Here is a 20,438-nt window from a genome sequence, read left to right as displayed (position 1 = left end):
CATAGTTCCCTCCACCCTTTTTCCCCATAATCATGGGGGCAGGTATTTCAACTGTCAACTGTTCATCCTCTTAAAAACATTAGGTTAACGGCAGCACCAAGGACTAATTCAGAATATGAAATTACAGAAATGATTTGCTAATGATTAGTAGCCTTTTATCAATTAATGTTTGGTCAGGTTATAAAAGACCAAATGTATTCAGTCATAAAATCCTAAGTGTATTGGAGTATTGCCTGCTCAGTGATCAAGTTGTAGGTATCCTTCTAGCTGTCTGGGGCATGTAAAAGCTGGGTGCTTAACAAAAGTGGTTTTTACACTGTTTCTGTCCTAGGAGACACTGCTATTTAAAAATTGACCTAAAGCTATTATTTCTAATACAGGAAATAGATTACCATACTTTGACATAGCTTTAAAATATTTTTTTTTTTTTTTGAGACGGAGTCTCGCTCTGTCACCCAGGCTGGAGTGCTGTGGCCGGATCTCAGCTCACTGCAAGCTCCGCCTCCCGGGTTCATGCCATTCTCCTGCCTCAGCCTCCCGGGTAATTGGGACTACAGGCGCTGCCACCTCGCCCGGCTAGTTTTTTGTAGTTTTTAGTAGAGACGGGGTTTCACCGTGTTAGCCAGGATGGTCTCGATCTCCTGACCTCGTGATCCGCCCATCTCGGCCTCCCAAAGTGCTGGGATTACAGGCTTGAGCCACCGCGCCCGGCTAAAATATTTATCTCTTACTGGATAGATTTGCTATAAAATCAAATTTTATTGAGGTACGAGAAACTGGCATTTTTGCTTTAAAAATAATCACAAAAGATAGTTTATCCTGGTGATGTCATTTCACACTAGGATAGTTAATTTTGACTGAAACCAGGGTTAAAAATAAGATTGTTTCCAACTTCAAAAGAAAACATTTACCAACATGAAAAAGAAACTATGTATAACTGTTTTAGCTCTGTGGCTCTGCAAATATAACTATCATTTCATAATCTTATTCATATTATGAAGCACCCTTCTTGAATAAAAGCAGAAAAGACAGACTTTCAAAAAACAAGCTGTATCAATTAAAGCTACTAGAGACAAGATGGTTAAGAATTATTTGGGGCCGGGTGCGGTGGCTCAAGCCTGTAATCCCAGCACTTTGGGAGGCCGAGACGGGTGGATCACGAGGTCAGGAGATCGAGACCATCCTGGTCTACACAGTGAAACCCTGTCTCTACTAAAAATACAAAAAACTAGCCGGGCGAGATGGCGGGCGCCTGTAGTCCCAGCTACTCGGGAGGCTGAGGCAGAAGAATGGCGTAAACCTGGGAGGCGGAGCTTGTAGTGAGCGGAGATTGCGCCACTGCACTCCAGCCTGGGCGTCAGAGCGAGACTCTGTCTCAAAAAAAAAAAAAAAAAAAAAGAATTATTTGGATAGTTTCTCCTAGCTCAAGCTTGTCCAACCCACAGCCCACGACAGCTTTGAATGTGGCCCAACACACGTGTAAATTTTCTTAAAACATTGAGGTGTTTTTTTTGTTTTGTTTTGAGCTCATCAAAGTGTATTTTGTGTGGCACCCAAGACAGTTCTTCCAGTGTGGCCCAGGGAAACCAGAATATTGGACACCCTGTCCTAGTTGATTAACACAGGACACTTCTAACCATCAACCTCACATGTACAATATTGGGGGTAGTGCAGGGATAACAAACTCAAATGCCAACAGGGGCCAGGCAGGCAGTGTATATGAACAGACTGGGTGGACTGGGGCACACAAGTTCTTCTTGTCGCTTAGCTTATTGGAGCATGAGTCCAGAATCAGCCTAATCTTTCCTTTTTCCAGAGAAGCTAGATATGTGGTTTTTAAACTGTCAACTTTTACGTGGTGACTATAAATTTTTTTCTTGAAAAAAGTATTTAGGGTGTGCCAGTTGCAGCCTGTGGGTGACCAACTGCAACTTTGTAACATTCAGAAGCCACCTTTGCATTAGTGACTAGCTTTGGTTTTCTGTAGAAACCCAAAAAGCTGAGGTTTTTTTCTTCAAGAAATGTTTTCTAGATAAGCATTTTTAGAAATTCATAGGTGGATATTCTCAAAATAGGCATATTCAGCATTTTAAAAGCCTCCCCTCTACCATAGTGCCTACAGGAAACTCCTTTCAAAACAGAGCTCTGGCCACATTGCTTTCCTTGGCATATAACCAATGGCTGTTCTTCCAGCGATGAGAGCCACTGTCTTCACTTTTAAGGTAATGCTTCTAATATTTTGCCATTAATTACCTTGTGATAGGGCTTTGATTTCCCAGCCTATTATTCATAGTCTACTGAAGAGTTTTTATCATGAAGAAATGTTGAATTGTATCAAATTATTTTCAATCAAATGAGATCATGTGTTTTTTTCCTACTAATATGTTAACAGGGATCATTCCCATCAGTAAATGCTCTTTAAAACAAAAAAACTCAAAACTCTTCTTTCCTTCCCCTGCCTTTTACAGTAAAATGCTATTTATTTCCCATTCTCTTCTGAACTCGCCTCTACCAAAACTGCTCATTAAGGTCACTAGTATCTCTGGTATCTTTCACTTAAGCCAAAAAGCTTAGGATCTCCTCTGACAAATTTTCTCCCCCTCATCCCATTCTAATCTTTTAGCAAATCCAGCTGCCGCTACAATCCATGCCACCGAATGCCATAGTGAGACTTAAAAGGTAAGCCAAATCTGCACTTACAATTACCAGTCTGTCTTCCCTCCATATGTGCATGGGCTTTCCCTCCTTTTCACTTAAATGTCACCTTACCATAGAAGCCTTTCACAACACCTCACAGAAGAGAGCCTATACCCTGTATCTCTCTCTCTCTCTCTCTCTGGTTTTATATTTCTTATAGTACTTATTCCTATCTGACACACTGAAAAAAAACTGGTAAAACTAATAAAGTAATAAATTGTTTCAAACAGGGGAACAACTTTGTTTTCCTCACTGCTATTACTATGGTCCTACTTTTGGAAAAAGGATTCAATTTGCTAATATTTACATACAAGGTTTTAGAAAACTGAGATCGGCCTTGGTAGATTCTGTAATCCAGGTTATGTCAGTGTCCTAAAATAGGGTAACTTCCTGTCCTATATGGTTACTTGTTTCCGAGGGAAAGCTTATTACACATTTTATTATCTTCTATCTTTTGTATACTACGTGGGAGACACTGTTTAATTGCAGGCCACTATATAGTATGTACTCTTCTTTCTAAAAAACCAGGAAGCTTACAGGTAAGAAATAATGGGCTGTGTCACCATCTGTATTTTACTGATGAGGCAGTCAGGATCTGAACCCAGCTGTAATCTTAAACACTATAAACCAGATTTTCAATAATGAGCAATTCAAGTGACAGTATTTTAACATAAGTGGACTCCATTCTACACGGCATATGTGTTTAAGAAAAAATAAATGGAAAGAAACAATGCATATTTATTTTATACAGTTGACCTGGGCACATAGTGAAGTAAGCTATAAAAATTCCAAATAATTATCTCTAAAGGAAATCCTTTGTTACATGGCTTTACATATTAATTACTCTGGAAAGTTTCTGAACTCTGTTTAGTAGCAGATCTCCTTTCTTGATAGTTTCTTGGTACTGCCAGTTCTTGCTATCAGGTCTATAAATAAATTCAAGAAAAAATGAATTATTTACCAGTCACATTACTCCATGACAATAGTTGACCTACTTTTAAAATTTAAGGCACTTAAAATTTAGGAATGCCCCTTATTCTGAGCAGTGTAACAAATGATACACAAAATGAGAGTACCTGTTGGTTTCTACTATTTCATTCACTTTATCTATTTTGCAGTGTAGTCTCCCAGCAGCAATAAACCTGGACAGTTCCCTAGGTTAGAGAAAAAAAATAACAGCATTAGCTTTATAGAAAATTCTTAGAAAAATGCAAACTGCATTAAAATACTGTCTTAAAATTGTAACATTTAGCTTCCCTTCAAGCTTGTTATTGCATATGCAGTAGTTGAGGTTGTCCCTGATGTTATTGCAGGCTTTAAGTCATCTACAATAAACATAAGTCATCTAGAATAAACATGATCCTAGAAGTTCATATTCAGATAGAAAGTAGATCAAACCATGAAACCATTCATACGTACTCTGAGAAAAACTGTAGGTTAGGAAAAACTAGGGACTAAAACTGATTAAATTAATAAAGTAATAAATTGTTTCAAACAAAAGACCTAAAACAAAATTATGGAACACAGCCCATGGGTAAACACATCAACAGCAGTAGTATTTACTAAAACAACGACCCCTTCCCTCTCCAACATGTCTTAGTCTAAACAAGTGGGAAGCGAGAAATGATGCAGAATTATTGCTTTGCCCGTTTTTAAAAAGGGGATTTCATCTAAAATGTAGTTTTTTTAAGGGAGAAAGAAAGAAGAATCCATAACAACCCAGATTTGAAATTCTTAGGTATCACAGAAATTTAAAACAAGGGCTTTTTAGGTAACAACTAGAGCCCAATGGTGCAACCTTTGCCTTACTCTTAAGCTTGTCTTAGAACGTGAAGAAAAAAATACTGAACAATTCAAATACTACCGGAATTCAGCTACTACCTGAAAGGTACCAGCTGCCTTGCATTCACTTGTCATCAAGATGACTTAAGGAATACTGCTGTGTGTGCCCCTAACTAATTAAGGCTTTATCATCTTCACATCACAGTTAAGATACTGAAACATCACAGTTAAGATACGGAAGAGACATAACCTGACCAAGGCCACAGAGTTGGAAAAAGAAGCAAAGCCAAGCCCTTTTTCTCATACACTGCTCACAACAAGCCACTCCTTCCACTGACTCATGAAAAACACACTCATAATGCCCAGCCTGCACCCTAATGAACAACCCTCTTGGAGAGTGGTCATCTGACTTCAATTTCACAGACTAGAATTCAGAAATGGAACAAAATCTTGGGATACATGCCTTCTGTTTTGGTAAGGATCATTTAAAAAATGTGTTGGTGTCTGAAACTTACCTTCAAGTGGTTAAAAAACATAAAATGTATAGATTGTGACAATATGTTAAAAGGTACTGTACAATTCTTTAGAATGTTATGGATGTTTGAAATTTAAAAAATACTAAAAAGAAAATGGTCTTATTTAAAAGAAATGCATCTTCATTTAAAGTTTCCACTGCAGACCATTGAAAACACCATCATCAACATTTAAAAACACCCACATGTGGGAGCCACCGATCTAGATACCATCTGGACATTCCATATCGTGTATGTCTCTTCCCCAACTCTACTCTTAACCACCCTCGTCCAAGCCACAGTAACATCTCCTCCAAGAGCTACTAAACAGCGCAACTGGTCTCTGCTACCTTACTCTATGTAAGACACTGCAGAGGACCATGTAACTTGGGCTCAGAATCTTCCAGTGGCTCCCTATCAAACCTAAATTAAAACTCAAACTCCATTCCATGACCTACAAGACCCCTACACAAATCACCTAACTCTCCATATATTATCCTCACAATCTCCTACTGCTCCCCCGACGATGCTGGAGCCACACTGACATTTTGTGTTCCTACAACATCCAAGCTTATTCCTGACTCAAAGCCTTAGCCTTTTCTATCCCCTTTTCTGCATGCAGGAGGACTCCGTATGCCTGACTCTTCTCAATTCAAATCTCAAAGCAAACCTCATCTCCTCAAGCATGCCATATGTAAGGATAGCATTTTCTCATCTCCATAGGTTCATTTCTATGTGAAATTACCTTTTATATTTATTTGCTTCCTTGCCATCTCTTCCCTACTACTACAATGAAAGTCTGTGAAGAGGGAGCTGTAAAACAATACCAAACATACAGTAATGGCTCATTAAGTATCTGTTCAATCACTGATGCAAGTACTAAAAGTCCCACATTTAACAGCCAATTTGACCAGAATTGCAGCAGCAACCTAAAAACTGGAAGGACTTATCAGAGGGGATATGACCAACTGTAAAATACAAGATCTAAGAGTCATTACTGTAGCTGCAGTGTGGTCTACAAAGAAATCACAGAAGACAACTCTGGTAACAACTGGTCTAATGACCTTTAACAAATCACTTAGAGTCACTACAACTCATTTTCCCATCTGTTAATGCAAGGGGCAGATATGAGGAAGGCAGAGGCGACAGGATATGTTTTGATAATATTGAGGAAAAAACCTCCCCCCTCCCCGTCAAGGTTGAGGGAACCAATGTAAACAAGTAAACTGTATAAGTTCATGTATTAAAAGGCAACTTTAAAACTTCAATTAACGTGGCATTATTCAGACTTACTGATCAATGAATTCCACACCAACACCAAATGCTTCTGCCATATAGCCAAGGGTTAATGACCTGTATGATTCCAGCAGCTGACTGTATGCATGAATTCTCATTTCTCTTACATAGTATCGATAATGAGAGGCAAAAAGCCAGTCCTTTTTCATTTCCTGTTCCACAACCGCTGCAATGAATAAAATGACAAATTATAAGACTCTCCTTTTCAGATAAAAAGATTAAAAACTAAAGCAACACTAATTGAGTCCAACAGATAGATGAACAAGTATCAAATTTCTCACTGCCCTTCCACATCATGTCATCAACAATGGCAGCAACAGCAGTAGTAAAGAAGGCCAGGTATGTAAACATCATCCTTAAGTAGCAGGTGGCTATCTGACATCACCATCAGAAAGAGCTCAGCTCTAAAGGAACTTGTTCACAGATGACAAAGTTCACGTACTAACATTTTAACCATGGAGAACTTCTTATGCCTTAAGTAAAATAAAGTAAAATTCATTTTTTAAACAATTCTAACAGAGAAACAGCAGGTGCAGTGAAAAATGATTTATACAGACCAGAAAAAAGGTATAAACCAGACATTTTCAAAAAGCAACAAAACTCAGAAGCAAGAAAGCAAAGACTGATGACTCCTATTTCCTGTTTGTTTGTTCATGTAAATAGTCTACATAACAAAACACTATGAACAAGGTTTGAAGACAAATGATAAACTAGAAATTTTATTTACAATGATGAGTTAATGGCCTTGATCCAGAAAGGTCTTTAGAAGTCAAGTCAATTAAACAGTAAAATGTACGTAGAGTATTAATGAGCAATCCACACAAATATAAATTATTTTACTGAATAACTCCTGTATATCACTGCTCTAGATAGTTATATGGCAGTGAACCAAAAGACAAGATCCTTGCTACCACAAAAACTAAATTTTCAAAGGGCAGAGACAGATCAACAAATACACAAGATAAATCCTGTGAAGAAAATAAAAGCAACATGATACAGTGACGAGCAAGTCCTCCACTGGATTGGAGTGGACAGGGAATATCTCTTTGAGGGGTTGGCTAAGCACAGAGCAATGTAAATGATAAAAAAGTCTGAAGGCAGAAAAAGCATGGTTAAGCCCAGGAACAGAAAGGATGGCAGACTCAGTAATGCAAGCAGGAAGACAACTACAGGGATACAGAAGGTGAGCAAGAAAAGAGACTCTAGAGTATACTTATGTTTGTGGTTTCAACGAGATGGAAATCCCTGGAGAAGGAGAATATTTGTTTTTAGTGTTGGGGGTCAGGGTGGGATTTAAGCATACTTTGGCAGTGTTCAAGTGGATATGCCTATTAAACAGCCAAGTGAGGACACTAAGGAGGCATTAAGGCATGAGTCTGGTGCTCCAGTTTGGGGCTGGAGACATGAATTTGTCAATCACTGCCATTCAAACGTATCTGATGGCACAAAATGAAGATAAGAGACAAGGGCAGTAACTCAGTCTAAGGCAGTCAGTCACTGAGAGGTGTAACAGTGGATGAGGAGGTAGGTCCAGAGAAAACAAGAGCATGTTACTGCAGAACCAAGAGAAAGCTGTGGTGAGAAGCAAAGGATGGTCAACATCAAGGCAGATAAAGATGAGCAAGGGAACACATGATTTAGCAACATGGAGTTCAATGGCCACTAACCATGAGATGGTACGTATTCTCACTAATAAGAGAAATGCATAACACATCAATAAAATTATTTCTGTCCTCTCAGACTGGCAAAGAGTATGGAGAGGGTGGGACAGGCTCTCTCAAATGCTATAGACTGAGAGAAGTATAAACTGTATAAATATAAACTGGCATATTTCTGGGGGGCAACAGTGGTTAAGACACAATATATTTAACCTTTGGAAAGTTCAGTTTCTTAGACTTTTTTCCCAAGGAAATAACAAGTGGGAAGGATGCATTGTTGGAGTGTTCAAAACAGGGTTGCTTATAATAGGGCAAAACTGGAAACAACCTAGTTTTCTGTCAGTAGAGGATAAATTATGGCATAGCCAATACATTGAAATACTAGGAAGTCCTTAAAGGATAACGTGAAGCTCCTAGGAACACTACCTGTTCAATTTGCTATTCTCAATGTTAGTACACGACAGCCACTCAAAAACTAAATGACCAATTATATGTATAGTGACATGAAAAGATACACAATTACTTGTGAAGAGAAAAAAAGGTACTTACAAAACAGCATGTAAAATACATCCACAATACATAAAAGTGTTACATGCTTGTATCTCTGGATAACAGTACCCCTGAAGGACATACTTGAAAACCTGATTAATAGCAGTTGCCTTTAGAGAAAGGATACTGGTGATCATATATTAGAGAAAGACTTTTTCTTCTTTATATGATACTGTTTACAACTGTATCACATAAAGTGTACATATAGTGTATAGTGTATGTGTACATATAGCTTTGGTTTTTAAATGTTTTTTTCTTTTTTAAAGTGCATATAATAAATGAATAAAAGGTCTAGAAGGATATATAACAAAATATTAAAATCATTGTCTCGGGAAGAATTTTATGTGAGTGAATACGTGTATGGATTTGGGGGTGAGGTGAGATACAAAACCTTTCACTTTCTCAGTTTATTTTTGATTTCTAAATATAGTCAGGTATTACCTAGAAAAGGACACTACTTCCTTTTCCAATTGAATTATTTTAGAGCACATTAGTACCAAGTACTATCCTGCTGTCAGGGTCATTAAGAAGATTAAAAAAAAAGCCTAAGGTCTGCTCCCAGAAATTCTAGTTAGCAAAGGAGGCAAACTAGGAAATTATCACAAAACAGTGTGCTAAGTTTTAGCAAGTGGGGCATGTGGCCACTAAGTATATGAAAAGATGCTCAATGAAACTAGTCATTAGAGAAACACAAATCAAAGTTACAATGAGATATCATTTCACACCCACAACGATACCTATAATCAAAAAGACAGAAAATAGTAAGTACTGGATGTGGGAACACTGGGACCCTGACACACTGCTGATGCGAATGTCAAATGGTGCAGGCACCTGCTTTGGAAAACTGGCAGTTACTCAAAAAGTTTATTAGAGGGTTACCATTAAAATGCAGCCATTCCACTCCATATGTCCACGGAAAAAGCTGTACACAAATCTTCATTATAGCATCACTGATAGTAGCCAAAAAGTGCAATCAACCCAAAAATCTATGAACTAATGAATGGATAAATAAAATGCAGTATATATGTACAACAGACTATCATTTGGCTATAAAACAAAATGAAGTACTGATACATGCTACAACATGGATGAATGTGAGAGCATTATCAAGTGAAAAGCCAGGAACAAAAAGCCACATATTTTCTGACTGCACTTAGATGGTATGTCAAGAATAGGCAAATCCGTACAGACAAAGTAGATCAGTGGTTGCCAGGGGCTGGGCGAAAGGAGGAATAGGGAGTGACTGCTAATGGTTATGGGTTTCCTTTAGGGGTGATCAAGATGTTCTGGAATTATTATTTTCAAAACCTTGCCAACATACTAAAAACTACTGTATTGTACACTTTAGGTAATTTTATGGTATGTGATTTATACCTCAATTTTTTTTTAAAGGAGGGGGCATACAATAAGAGCCCCAGGAATGCAGAGAAGTAAGAGATTTGTTCTGACTGAGGGAAGCAGGGAAGGGCTCCATATTTGAGTTGAGTGATGACCAGGAGACCCCAAGCATAAAAAAGGGAAAAGAGCAATTCTACAATAGAACCTTATGTACAAAAGCAACGTAACTTTATGTGTATGTATGAGAAGATAAGGCCAAGTGAGTAACTCATCATGCTGGAGAAACCTGTTCCTACATTACCTGAGGTAAGTACTATGAATTCTCACAAAGCAACCCAATTTGTATGCATGGAGAAAGCATCCAAAAACACTGGGCCAAAAGCCACTGCAAAAACATTTAACAGTAATCATTTAGAATCCTCCATTCCTACTTTTCACCAATGCTATCTATTAAACCAAACACCTTCTGAAATTTGCAGCATAAACAAGAGACTATATCAATGTCAAATTTTAAGTTTTGGGAAAGACCCCTGGGTCAACTTGATGCAAGCTAATTCTTCTATCATCTTAACAGTTTGTGTCATTATTAGGAAACCAAATAGCCAGGAAAGAATGGGGACAAGAGGGAAAAACAAGCAAATGTGTGTAGGCAGGATCACTACAAACTAGCTTTGAGGGAATACAATTATGTTCAACAGATTATTTTCTTAACCCATAGCCCTTGAAAATGATTTGCAATCAGCACAAAGATTTAGCTATTTAGCTATTGCATACAGAATAACCTATTGCTGAATTCAAGGTTCAATTAATCTCTAACCCAAATCACATTCAGAATTCCCTCACTTCTTGCTCCATGAGGCTCAATATTTACAGCCATTTGCTAACTTTTGCCTTATACCCCAGTACGACTCTAAACCAGGGGTCTGGCAAATATCCCCAGCAAAGGGCCAGAGAGTAAATATTTTTAGGCTCTGCAAGCTACATAGCTCTCTGTCACATCCTCCTTTTTTAAACAACACTTTAAAAATGCAAACTTCATTTTTACCTCCTGGGCCATACAGCAGGCCACAATCTGATGACCCCTCTTCTAAACAAAATTGGGCACATTAGGAACACTGATCAAAGACATGCAGCTATCTACACACTACATTTCTCAGATAGGTAAAAAATCTTCTGAGGTTATTTGCACATAGGATCAGGAGTAAGACAGATAATCAAACATATCAATTCTATCCTTACCTAATGATTGGAAGAAAACAGAGTAACGGCATTCATAGAGTGAAAACAGATACTGCCGAACTGCTGGAAGACTGTGCAACACTTCAAGAATCTCTGCTCCTTTAATGACCTAGGTATTTTAAAAAACATATATACAAAATTTAAAAATGTACACTTTAATGATTTTGTGTATTTAAAGAAAAAAAAAGTCTTTAAATTTGAGTATAAAAGTTTGGTCATTACCTTTTCCCTGAGATCTGGTCTTTCTAAGGCAATCATACTGACATAGACAGTATAAGTCACAAATGTTTTATAATCCATGAGTTCATAGGATGTAAATGTTGAAACAGTGTCAAGGAAGAGTTCGGCTGCCTGTTTGAAATCACGAATAGCCACACAATAAAGACCCTGATACACTTTTAGGCGGTTTCTCCTGTCCCAGTCTCCTCCTTCTTCTATTAAGCTATGAAATAAAAACAGTAAGATCATAGTCTGGAAACAGACAAAGCCATGTTTGAAAAATTTTCTGTTATTTTGAAATGAGAAAACAACTTTTAACAACTTGAACCGAAAGGAAATATTTAAAATATTTTACTAAATAAGTACATCAATTATTTGACCAAACTTACTGGCTGTAAACAAAACAGGCAGTTTCTTATATCAACTTCTCATTTGTAACATCATAATTTAGAGAGAATATAATCCCACTGTTAGAAAGTACCTTTTGGCCTTTTCTGTGTTTCGTGTGATGAGATCATTATCCATATAAAATAAGCCAATCCTAAGGAGATAGAATACAATATCCAATCGGTGACCCAGGGCCACAGTTTTGTCATATGTCTTGCGAAAGGCTGTCAGAGCTCCCTCCTGTCAAGAAAGCCAAGGCAATAGGTGAGAAAAGGCTACAAGTTTCCAAAAAAAGCTATCAGCTGTCTGGGATTTTCTTCAAAAGTTGGGGGAACAGGTAGGAGTAGAGGTACAACAAGATGGCCATTAACTGGTAATTGTTCAAGCTGGGTGGTAAGTACACAAGGGTTTATTATTCTACTTTCTCTACCTGTATAAAGTATAAAAAATACATAAGAAATGCCCAAGCATATACTTAGATTCTGGAAAACAATTTAAGAAAAATATAATATATTCACAATTGTTAAGTATTTTTCTTTGTTCTGTATATTCAATGTTTTCTCTCTTTAATAATCACAACATACTATTTCAAAATAACCATACCTGAAGGGTTTTGGAAATTGTATATTAGTCGCTATTAGAATATGACTTAATTTGTAAATATATAATTTTCTCTCAAAGCATTGTGGGATGTTTCCTTTGCTTTAAAGACAAGAATATGAATAAAATAATTTATTCACACTTGGTAGTTTTCATTATGTGTCTGCCTGGTTTGTTTTATGTAATTATTAGTTATATTTCATAAATTTATAAGAGAACGGGAAGAGAGCAATGGATACACCTAGCACTCAGATCTTGGTTTTTAAATACTATCCCCCACTAAAAGGAACCAGGGATCCTAGGAGAAATGGATAATTCTAGGTTTATTAGAGTGAAAATAACAGGTGAACCTGTGACATTTTGTTTTATCAGAAAATAAGACTAATGAGATATGTCAGAAGCACAAAGTGTCTTGAAAGAGCCTCTACTAACAAATTTGCAACAAACTTAGCACCATAAAGAATAAAGACTCTTATCAGTGGTAACAGTGAATAATAAAAGCCCACTAAGTCCATTAAGTATTTAGTAATACTAAATAAAATAGGAGGGGAAAAGTTCTTTTTGGAAGAATGATATTTAATAAATACAGAGGAAATATAATATTAGAACATTTTACAACTTCCTGATACTGATTCAAGCATGTCCTTGTTGAAATTCTTCAAAACCTGAATCAAAAGTTTGAAGTTTCTCATTCATATGTAATATATTAGTCTTTAAAACCAAACCACAAATACACAGCTTAAAAGTAAATGGAAACCACTAGCTAATTCTAAATTTTTATGTATTTTCCAAATTTTTACAATGACCAAGTCTTACGTTTACAACCAGAAAAGAGAAAAAAACCTCGTTTTAGACATACATTACAGAACATTTAGGCACTTATTACATGCTAGGTACCAGCCTAAGCTTTTTCCTATCTTTAATCCGCATTAAGTAGAAACTATCAGTACCCCTATTTTACACGAGGAAACCGAGGGTTTCATAAATCATACTTACCAAGGTTGAAAATAGAACCCAGGCAATCTGATTCAAGAGTTGACACTATTTTTATTTTTTTATATTGGCACCATGTCATTCTATATCTAAATACTTCCAGGCAAATAATTTAAAATTAAGAACATTCAAAGCCCATTTTCTTAACCACTATTACACAGTTACTCAAATTTCAAAGATCCAGTAATGGTGGGTACCCCTCTGGTGCCCTGATGGTGGAGTAAGCTGGCTGTTATATAGAACAACTGGCCACACATATTTAAAAAAAAAAAAAAAAAAAAATGTTCATTGTCCCAACAATTGTTTCATATACTATACCCTAGAGAAACACTAGCATATATACACAGAGACATACATAAGCATGTTTTTACAGCAGCAGTTTGCCAAAGCAAACACAGATGAAAACACCACACATGTCCAACAACAGCTGAACAGGCAAATAAACTATGCCAGAGCTAGCTCTACTGTGGAACATTTGGCAGCAGTTAACCAGGATGAGCCAGATTTATGTATGCTGGCAGCAAAGACCTCTTAAATATGGAAAGACCTCTTAAATATAATGCTGAATGAAAGGGGCAAACAGGACCGTACACTAGTACACTATGATCCCATGTACGAAAAAAAAAAAAAAAAACTAAAAAATTTCTGCAGGTATTGATTTTTTTTAAATTGGTTATTTTATTGAGCATTTATATTTTTATATATAAAATTTTACATGAAAAAGATTTTATGGCCGGGTGCAGTGGCTCACGCCTATAATCCCAGCACTTTTGGAGGCCAAGGCAGGTGCATCACCTGAGGTCAGGGGTTCAGGAGTTCGAGACTAGCCTGGCCAACATGGTGAAACCCGGTCTCTACTAATAATACAAAAAAATTAGCTGGGTGTGGTGGCGCACGCCTCCCTCAGCCTCAGCTACTCGGGAGGCTGAGGGAGGAGAATCGATTGAACCCAGGAGGTGGAGGTTGCAGTGAGCCAAGATCACTCCATTGCACTACAGCCTGGGCGGCAAGAGTGAAATTCTGTCTCAAAAAAATATATATTAAAAAGTTTATATAAATACACAATAAAAGAACTGAAAAGCCTATCTCTGGGCAGGTACAGAGTAAAAGATCAACAGAACTTCAGCATTTACTACACTGTTTCTTAGTTTCTGCTAAGGAAAGTATTACTCGTGTAAAGTACTAAAGACACGAGACCAGTGCTTCCCAACCAAGTGAGAAAACTGCTGAAAACGATCCCAATTTTGTAAAAGCAGTAAATAAAATTCTCTAGATCTACACTTACGTTTTTATTGGCATGGGGTGAAATGGGGAAGAATACAGTCCTAGCTGCTGTTTAGGGAAATGACAAGGCATTTCATGGAGACTTTTTCATCTTTACATTGATTCACTAGTACAAGTAAGCATGATTACCTTTATACTTTTTCTAAAACGAAGTCAATTTTTTGGCCGGGCGCGGTGGCTCAAGCCTGTAATCCCAGCACTTTGGGAGGCCGAGACGGGCGGATCACGAGGTCAGGAGATCGAGACCCTCCTGGCTAACACGGTGAAACCCCGTCTCTACTAAAAATACAAAAAATTAGCCGGGCGAGGTGGTGGGCGCCTGTGGTCCCAGCCACTCGGGAGGCTGAGGCAGGAGAATGGCGTGAACCCGGGAGGCAGAGGTTGCGGTGAGCTGAGATCCGGCCACTGCACTCTAGCCCGGGCGACAGAGCAAGACTCCGTCTCAAAAAAAAAAAAAAAAAAAAAACGAAGTCAATTTTTTTAATGAGGAACGATTATCTGGAGTAGTCCCCAATTTTAGCCCATACTAACTACAGAGAGGGGAAACCATCTCCACTCACTTTGTCACCTATCCGGCAGAGGTACTCGGCCTTTGCCATCATTGCATCACGAATTTCGCTCTCTCCTAGATTCTTCTCTGCATCTTCCAGCTCCTCATCCAAACGCTTCAACTCGTCTTCATTTGCCTTCTTCATTTTATTGAGTAGGTCCACGTCTATCTGCCAGTCGAGGGATCTGCACAAGGCTTCATAGTAAGGAGCCATGTCTGACATGCAAAAAGAGGGATGTGTGAGTGGGGACACTTGTGCCCTCAAGTCAAAGTCGGCCCACGTCTTTCACCCCCCGACCCTCAATAAGTCATCCACCAGTCTCTTCCCCACTAACAGGAAGGCATGGGATGGCGCTTAATAATCGACTTGGCAAAACATGAAACGTATGCTGGTGGGAGGTTTGCGTGAGGGCCAATCCTGGCACTGCCAACCTCTACTAGGGCTGGAGGGAGGGCAATCCTCGGTTTGCTCTTGCCGGATTCTGTTCCAAAAGTCTTCAAACAGGGAAAGACTTTTTATACACACATACTCACATACATATGTTCCAACACTCACATTCACTATAGAAGGGCCAAAAAGAATCGAACCCAAATTTCCTTCCACAGGCAAGCTGAACTCTCCTGCTGGAATACCCCGCGCCCGGGAGCAGTCCCGAATGACAGTAAGTCACGGGGCCTTTACCCTGTGCCTAGCACCGGGATAAATATTAATGCCTCACGACTCTCCTCCAAGCTGCCCTTACAGGGGAAGGCCGCACAGAGATGCAAACCGCTCCGAGATAAGGCGAGGTCCCCCAGGGTATCCCCAAACCAAAGCAAAACCCTAAGGACCGGAGAAGCCAGGCCTGGTCTCGGAGACCCCGTCAGAGGGACGCCCCGGGGTCTGGAGCTCCATCAAAAAAAGTCCCCGCAGGCTCCGGAACGCGGGGACGGCCCAGGCCTAGGCCGCTGACTCGGCGCTCGTGCGGGCCTCACTGTTATCGCGGACGGCCGCCATCAGCTCGTCGCGCACGGCAGCGTCTCCGCGGTGCTCGGGCAGGCTGAGCAGGAAGCGCAGCTGCGCGATGCGTAAGTCGGGGTTCTTGGGCAGACCCTCCTCCTCCAGGTTCTCCAGCGGCATCGCGGCGATGGGGACAGCGGCTGACAGGGAACAACTCGGTTCCGACCGGCGGCGGCGGCAGCGGAAGCGGGAGGAGTCGGCGAATACGCCCGGCAGCCTCCGGCCCGACTTCCGGCCCCGTCGCCGCCGGCAGCGTCCTCTGCTGGACACCTCCGGGAACGCCTCGCCCGGCCTGGGCGCCTGCGCCCCACTGTGGTCACCGGGAGCTTTTACACGCTCAAGGCCCCGGCAGAGTCGCAGAGTGGGGTGCGGCCCAACTCAAAAGCCCAATTTCTTGAATCACTTTCTCACTCCCTTTTTAGCTATTTTACTTTCCGTTTGCAACTGATGGGACCTTAAAATTTTTTGAAAACTGAAAATGTAATAACAGCATCGATAAAAAATCACCATAGTTTGTCGAGTCGTTACTCTTATGCATCTCATTAAAATCATCTTCATGCTGCGAGGTAAGACAACAGGCACAAAGAGGTTAGGGAAACTGATCAACCAAGGTCATGTAACAGCCGTGTTGCAAGGCCTAAATGAAAATCCCTATCTAGAACTCTAAAATCCACATTCTTTCTGCAGTTTTTAGAAGAAAAAAACTGCACCCAGGATTCTGCGTCATAGTACAACAGCATGGTCGTTTTGTTTACACATAAATTAAATCAAATCATTACATGCCTGCATTTTCAGCCTCCTTTTGTTCATATTGATGTAGATCTTCAGAATTGGTCGTGGTTACATTAAATTCCATTTTGTTTTGTTTTTCTGAAATGGAGTCTTGCTCTGTCACCCAGGCTGGAGTGCAGTGGCACAATCTTGGCTCACTGCAACCTCTGCCTCCCAGCTTCAATCAATTCTCCTGCCTCAGCCTCCCAAGTAGCTGGGATTACAGGCCTGCACCACCACGCCCGGCTAATTTTTGTATTTTTAATAGAGACGGGGTTTCACCATGCTGGCCAGGCTAGTCTTGACCTTCTGACCTTAAATGATCCGCCCACCTCAGCCTCCCAAAGTGCTGGGATTACAGGTGTAGCCACCCTGCCCGGCCTAAATTCCATCTAATGGATTTACCGTAATTTACTTTCACTCTTCCCTCTCTTAGAGGTATCTTTAGGTTGACCAGAGTTTTTACTTACGTAATATAAAAACTTAGATGAAGACTTTGGATGTCTAGATCACTTCATGTTTTGCATCTTTTTCCTTAGCATAAATTCCCAAGAAGGAATAGTGGACTAAGGAAAGAAGGATTTTGTGACTTGGGGATATTTAATGTTAAATGGTTTTCCAAAAGAGCTGAACCAGTTTACACAGCCGCCAAAACAGGTGAGACTGCCACATCTCAAAGGCAGCAGGCATCATCACATGATTTAAATGTATTATTTGTTTCTATAAAAATGAAACAAGCATTTTGAAGACAACTCAAATGATAGAGAATATATGAAGAGTAAAAAAATTACCATTAAATAGCTCTCCACCACTGCTAAACTTTTCGTGAAGAACTTTCTAAACATCTTTCATTTAGTCATTCAACAAACATGGCTGCATGGTTACAAAGTACCAGGCACTGTCTTAGGCCTCAAGGACTCAGCAGTGAAGAGCACAAAGCCCTGTCTTTGGAACTTACATTCTACAGAAGCATAGCTTCTTTAACACTCACCTGGGTATATTAACATGATAATTCTATACTCGCACATTTTATTTTATTTATTTATTTTTTTTGAGATGGAGTCTCGCTCTGTCACCCAGGCTGGAGTGCAGTGGTGTGATCTTGGCTCACTGCAACCTCTGCCTCCTGGGTTCAAGCAATTCTCCTGCCTCAACCTCCCAAGTAGCTGGGACTACAGGCGCCCACCACCACACCCAGCTAATTTTTGCATTTTTAGTAGAGACAGGGTTTCACCATATTGGCCAGGCTGGTCTTGAACTCCTGACTTTGTGATCCGGCTGCCTCAGCCTCCCAAAGTGCTGGGATTACAGGCGTGAGCCACCGCGCCCGGCCTATACTCGCACATTTTAAACTGTGTTTTGTTCATTCTACCATGTATTGTGGATATCTTCGATGACAATGGATTGACCATATAGGATTCCATTTTATTTATTTTTTTGTTTGTTATTTTTGAGACAGATCTCACTCTATTACCCAGGCTGGAGTGCAGTGGGGTGATCTCGGCTCACTGCAACCTCCGCCTCCCAGGTTCAAGTGATTCTCCTGCATTGGCCTCCTTAGTAGCTGGGATTACAGGCATGTGCCACCAAGCCTAGCTAATTTTTGTATTTTTAGTAGAGATGGGGTTTCACCATGTTGGCCAGGCTGGTCTCAAACTCCTGACCTCAGGAGATCCGCCTGCCTCGGCCTCCCAAAGTGCTGGGATTACAGTGTAAGCCACCGTACCCAGTCCACTGTATTTATATACCAACTTTTTCCTCATGAATCCTTAACTGTGAACTGATTTGGGTTATTTTTGTTTTTTTCACTCTTATTACAGTGTCAGTTATCTGTGTGCATATATATTTTCACACTTACATAGTTATTTCTCAATCTAAATCTCTAGACGTGCAATTGTTGAATAAGAGGGCGTTAATATTTTATATTTTGATATATTCTATAAGGATTTTATGAATTATTTTCCACAAATGATAAATCAATTTACATTCCCACTAATAGTGAACAGAGAGCCTGCAGGGGAGAAATAGTAGTATCTTTTCCTCACCCATTACAAGGTTCATAGCTGAGGCACTTGTAATAAAAGATAGAATAACAGGGCGAGGAGAGGTGTCTCATACCTGTAATCCCAGCATTTTAGGAGGCTGAGGCAGGCGGATCACCAGGTCAGGAATTTGAGACCAGCCTGGCCAGCATGGTGAAACCCCATTAGCCAGGCATGGTGGCGCACACCTGTAATCCCAGTTACTTAGGAGGCTGAGGCAAGAGAATTGCTTGAACCCAGCAGGAGGAGGTTGCAGTGAGCTGAGATTGCACCACTGCACTCCAACCTGGGTGCGAGTGCAGCAAGACTTTGTCTCAAAAAAACAAAGAAATAAAAATAAAATAACAGGAGAAAAGCACACAAATATATTTAATATAAATTGTAGGTGACATGAGAGCCTTTGGAAATGAAGACCCAAAGAAATGAAGACATCTGTATATTTGTAAGGTAAGCTTGATGAAGAGTGGACAGTTGTGTAGAAGTGTGATTGGTCAAAGGGGGTGTGATGTGATGGTAATAAATTGGGGGGACTTAGTAAGATCTGTTTGTTCAGATTCTTCTCTGCGTCCCTGTGTCTTCATATATAAGGGTATTTCTTTGGGCATAGGGATAATATCTTTGGAATGAGAGTCTTATGACCTACCTTATAGGAAGTTCAGGGAATTCTTTTATAACTGGCTTCAAGCGAGAAGGGCCTAGAGAAGATGAGAGTGACCTTCCTGCTTCTACCACTTCTTCAAAGTACAAGGTGTGATATTTTGAGGTTGCGTGTCCTGAACCCCATCAGACCTGTCTCCCAATGTACTTTCATTGACCATTTTAAGCTTTGCTAACAGTTGCTTTTCCTTTGCATTCCTTTTATGATTAGTGAGGTTATTTTTTTTTTTTCACATTTTACTGACCAGATATATTTCCTGTTTTATGAAATTCTTGTTTGGCTTTGTCAATTCTCTATGTAATCTTTCCACACTGACTAGTAAGCAATCTTCACATTTTAAGGAAATTAACTTTGTCAAGTATCACAGCTTCCCCCCTCATTTATTTTTCTCCATTTTTAGGGGTTTTTCTTCAACATAAAAGCTTACAGTGTTTAAATAGTTAAATGTATCAGCCTGTTTATATTTGTAACAAGAGTTGGATATATGATCCAAAACTCATGTTGAAGTTTAGGGGGAAACCGTAAAAGTAGTCTTGTAGTTTAAAGTGTATGTGACTGGTATGTTCTGGTTTCCAGTTCGTCCTCGTATAGATGCATCATCAAATTAAGGTTGCAATTGCCAGAAGATCTCAATTGCAGGGGATTCTGCGACTCATCATTATTCCAGGTGCAAATGAGCTTTGGCGCACAATACCCTGCTGTCAGTCCCTCCACTCAGCACAGAGGAGACCAATTTCCGGTCAGATCTGTCTTCTTCTTCTCTTTTTACTATCGTAACCATTAATTGCTGAGGAATCAATCGAACCCTGAACTGTTGCTGTGATTTGATTGCCCAGCTGATCAAAGCAGCTCTTTGCCCCATA

The 20,438-nt window shown here is 39.7% G+C and overlaps 2 protein-coding genes across 5 annotated transcripts in view; one reads left to right on the top strand and one right to left on the bottom strand.

Moving 5' to 3' along the window:
• ATXN7 (ataxin 7) overlaps positions 1-13,904 on the top strand; it is a 159,252-nt gene extending 145,348 nt beyond the window's left edge. For 2 of the 3 annotated variants that reach the window (XR_004228846.1, XR_004228845.1), the window contains 3 exons: positions 2,114-2,222; positions 2,624-2,679; positions 4,685-13,904. The gene's annotated coding sequence lies outside the window, so the exon portion shown is untranslated. The remainder of the gene's footprint in view (positions 1-2,113; positions 2,223-2,623; positions 2,680-4,684) is intronic. The other variant, XR_004228847.1, reaches the window with a different exon arrangement.
• PSMD6 (proteasome 26S subunit, non-ATPase 6) lies at positions 3,416-16,407 on the bottom strand. 2 transcript variants are annotated; one of them, XM_023200495.1, is made up of 8 exons: positions 16,080-16,407; positions 15,115-15,320; positions 11,772-11,917; positions 11,294-11,513; positions 11,072-11,180; positions 6,285-6,453; positions 3,774-3,851; positions 3,416-3,623 (listed from the first exon to the last, which is right to left on the bottom strand). In XM_023200495.1, the coding sequence occupies exons 1-8, from the start codon at positions 16,222-16,224 to the stop codon at positions 3,527-3,529; spliced, it is 1,170 nt and encodes a 389-aa protein (XP_023056263.1). In that variant the 5' UTR covers positions 16,225-16,407; the 3' UTR covers positions 3,416-3,526. The 2 variants fall into 2 exon arrangements, with proteins under 2 accessions (XP_023056263.1, XP_023056270.1); XM_023200502.3 differs by lacking the exon at positions 16,080-16,407 and adding an exon at positions 15,661-16,060.
• Between the last annotated feature and the right edge of the window lie 4,031 nt (positions 16,408-20,438).

The sequence above is a fragment of the Piliocolobus tephrosceles genome, chromosome 2, assembly GCF_002776525.5.
Source record: "Piliocolobus tephrosceles isolate RC106 chromosome 2, ASM277652v3, whole genome shotgun sequence".
Lineage (NCBI taxonomy): Eukaryota > Metazoa > Chordata > Mammalia > Primates > Cercopithecidae > Piliocolobus > Piliocolobus tephrosceles.
The sequence above is the reverse complement of the archived record's forward strand: the minus strand, read 5'-3'. Positions and strand labels throughout refer to the sequence as shown.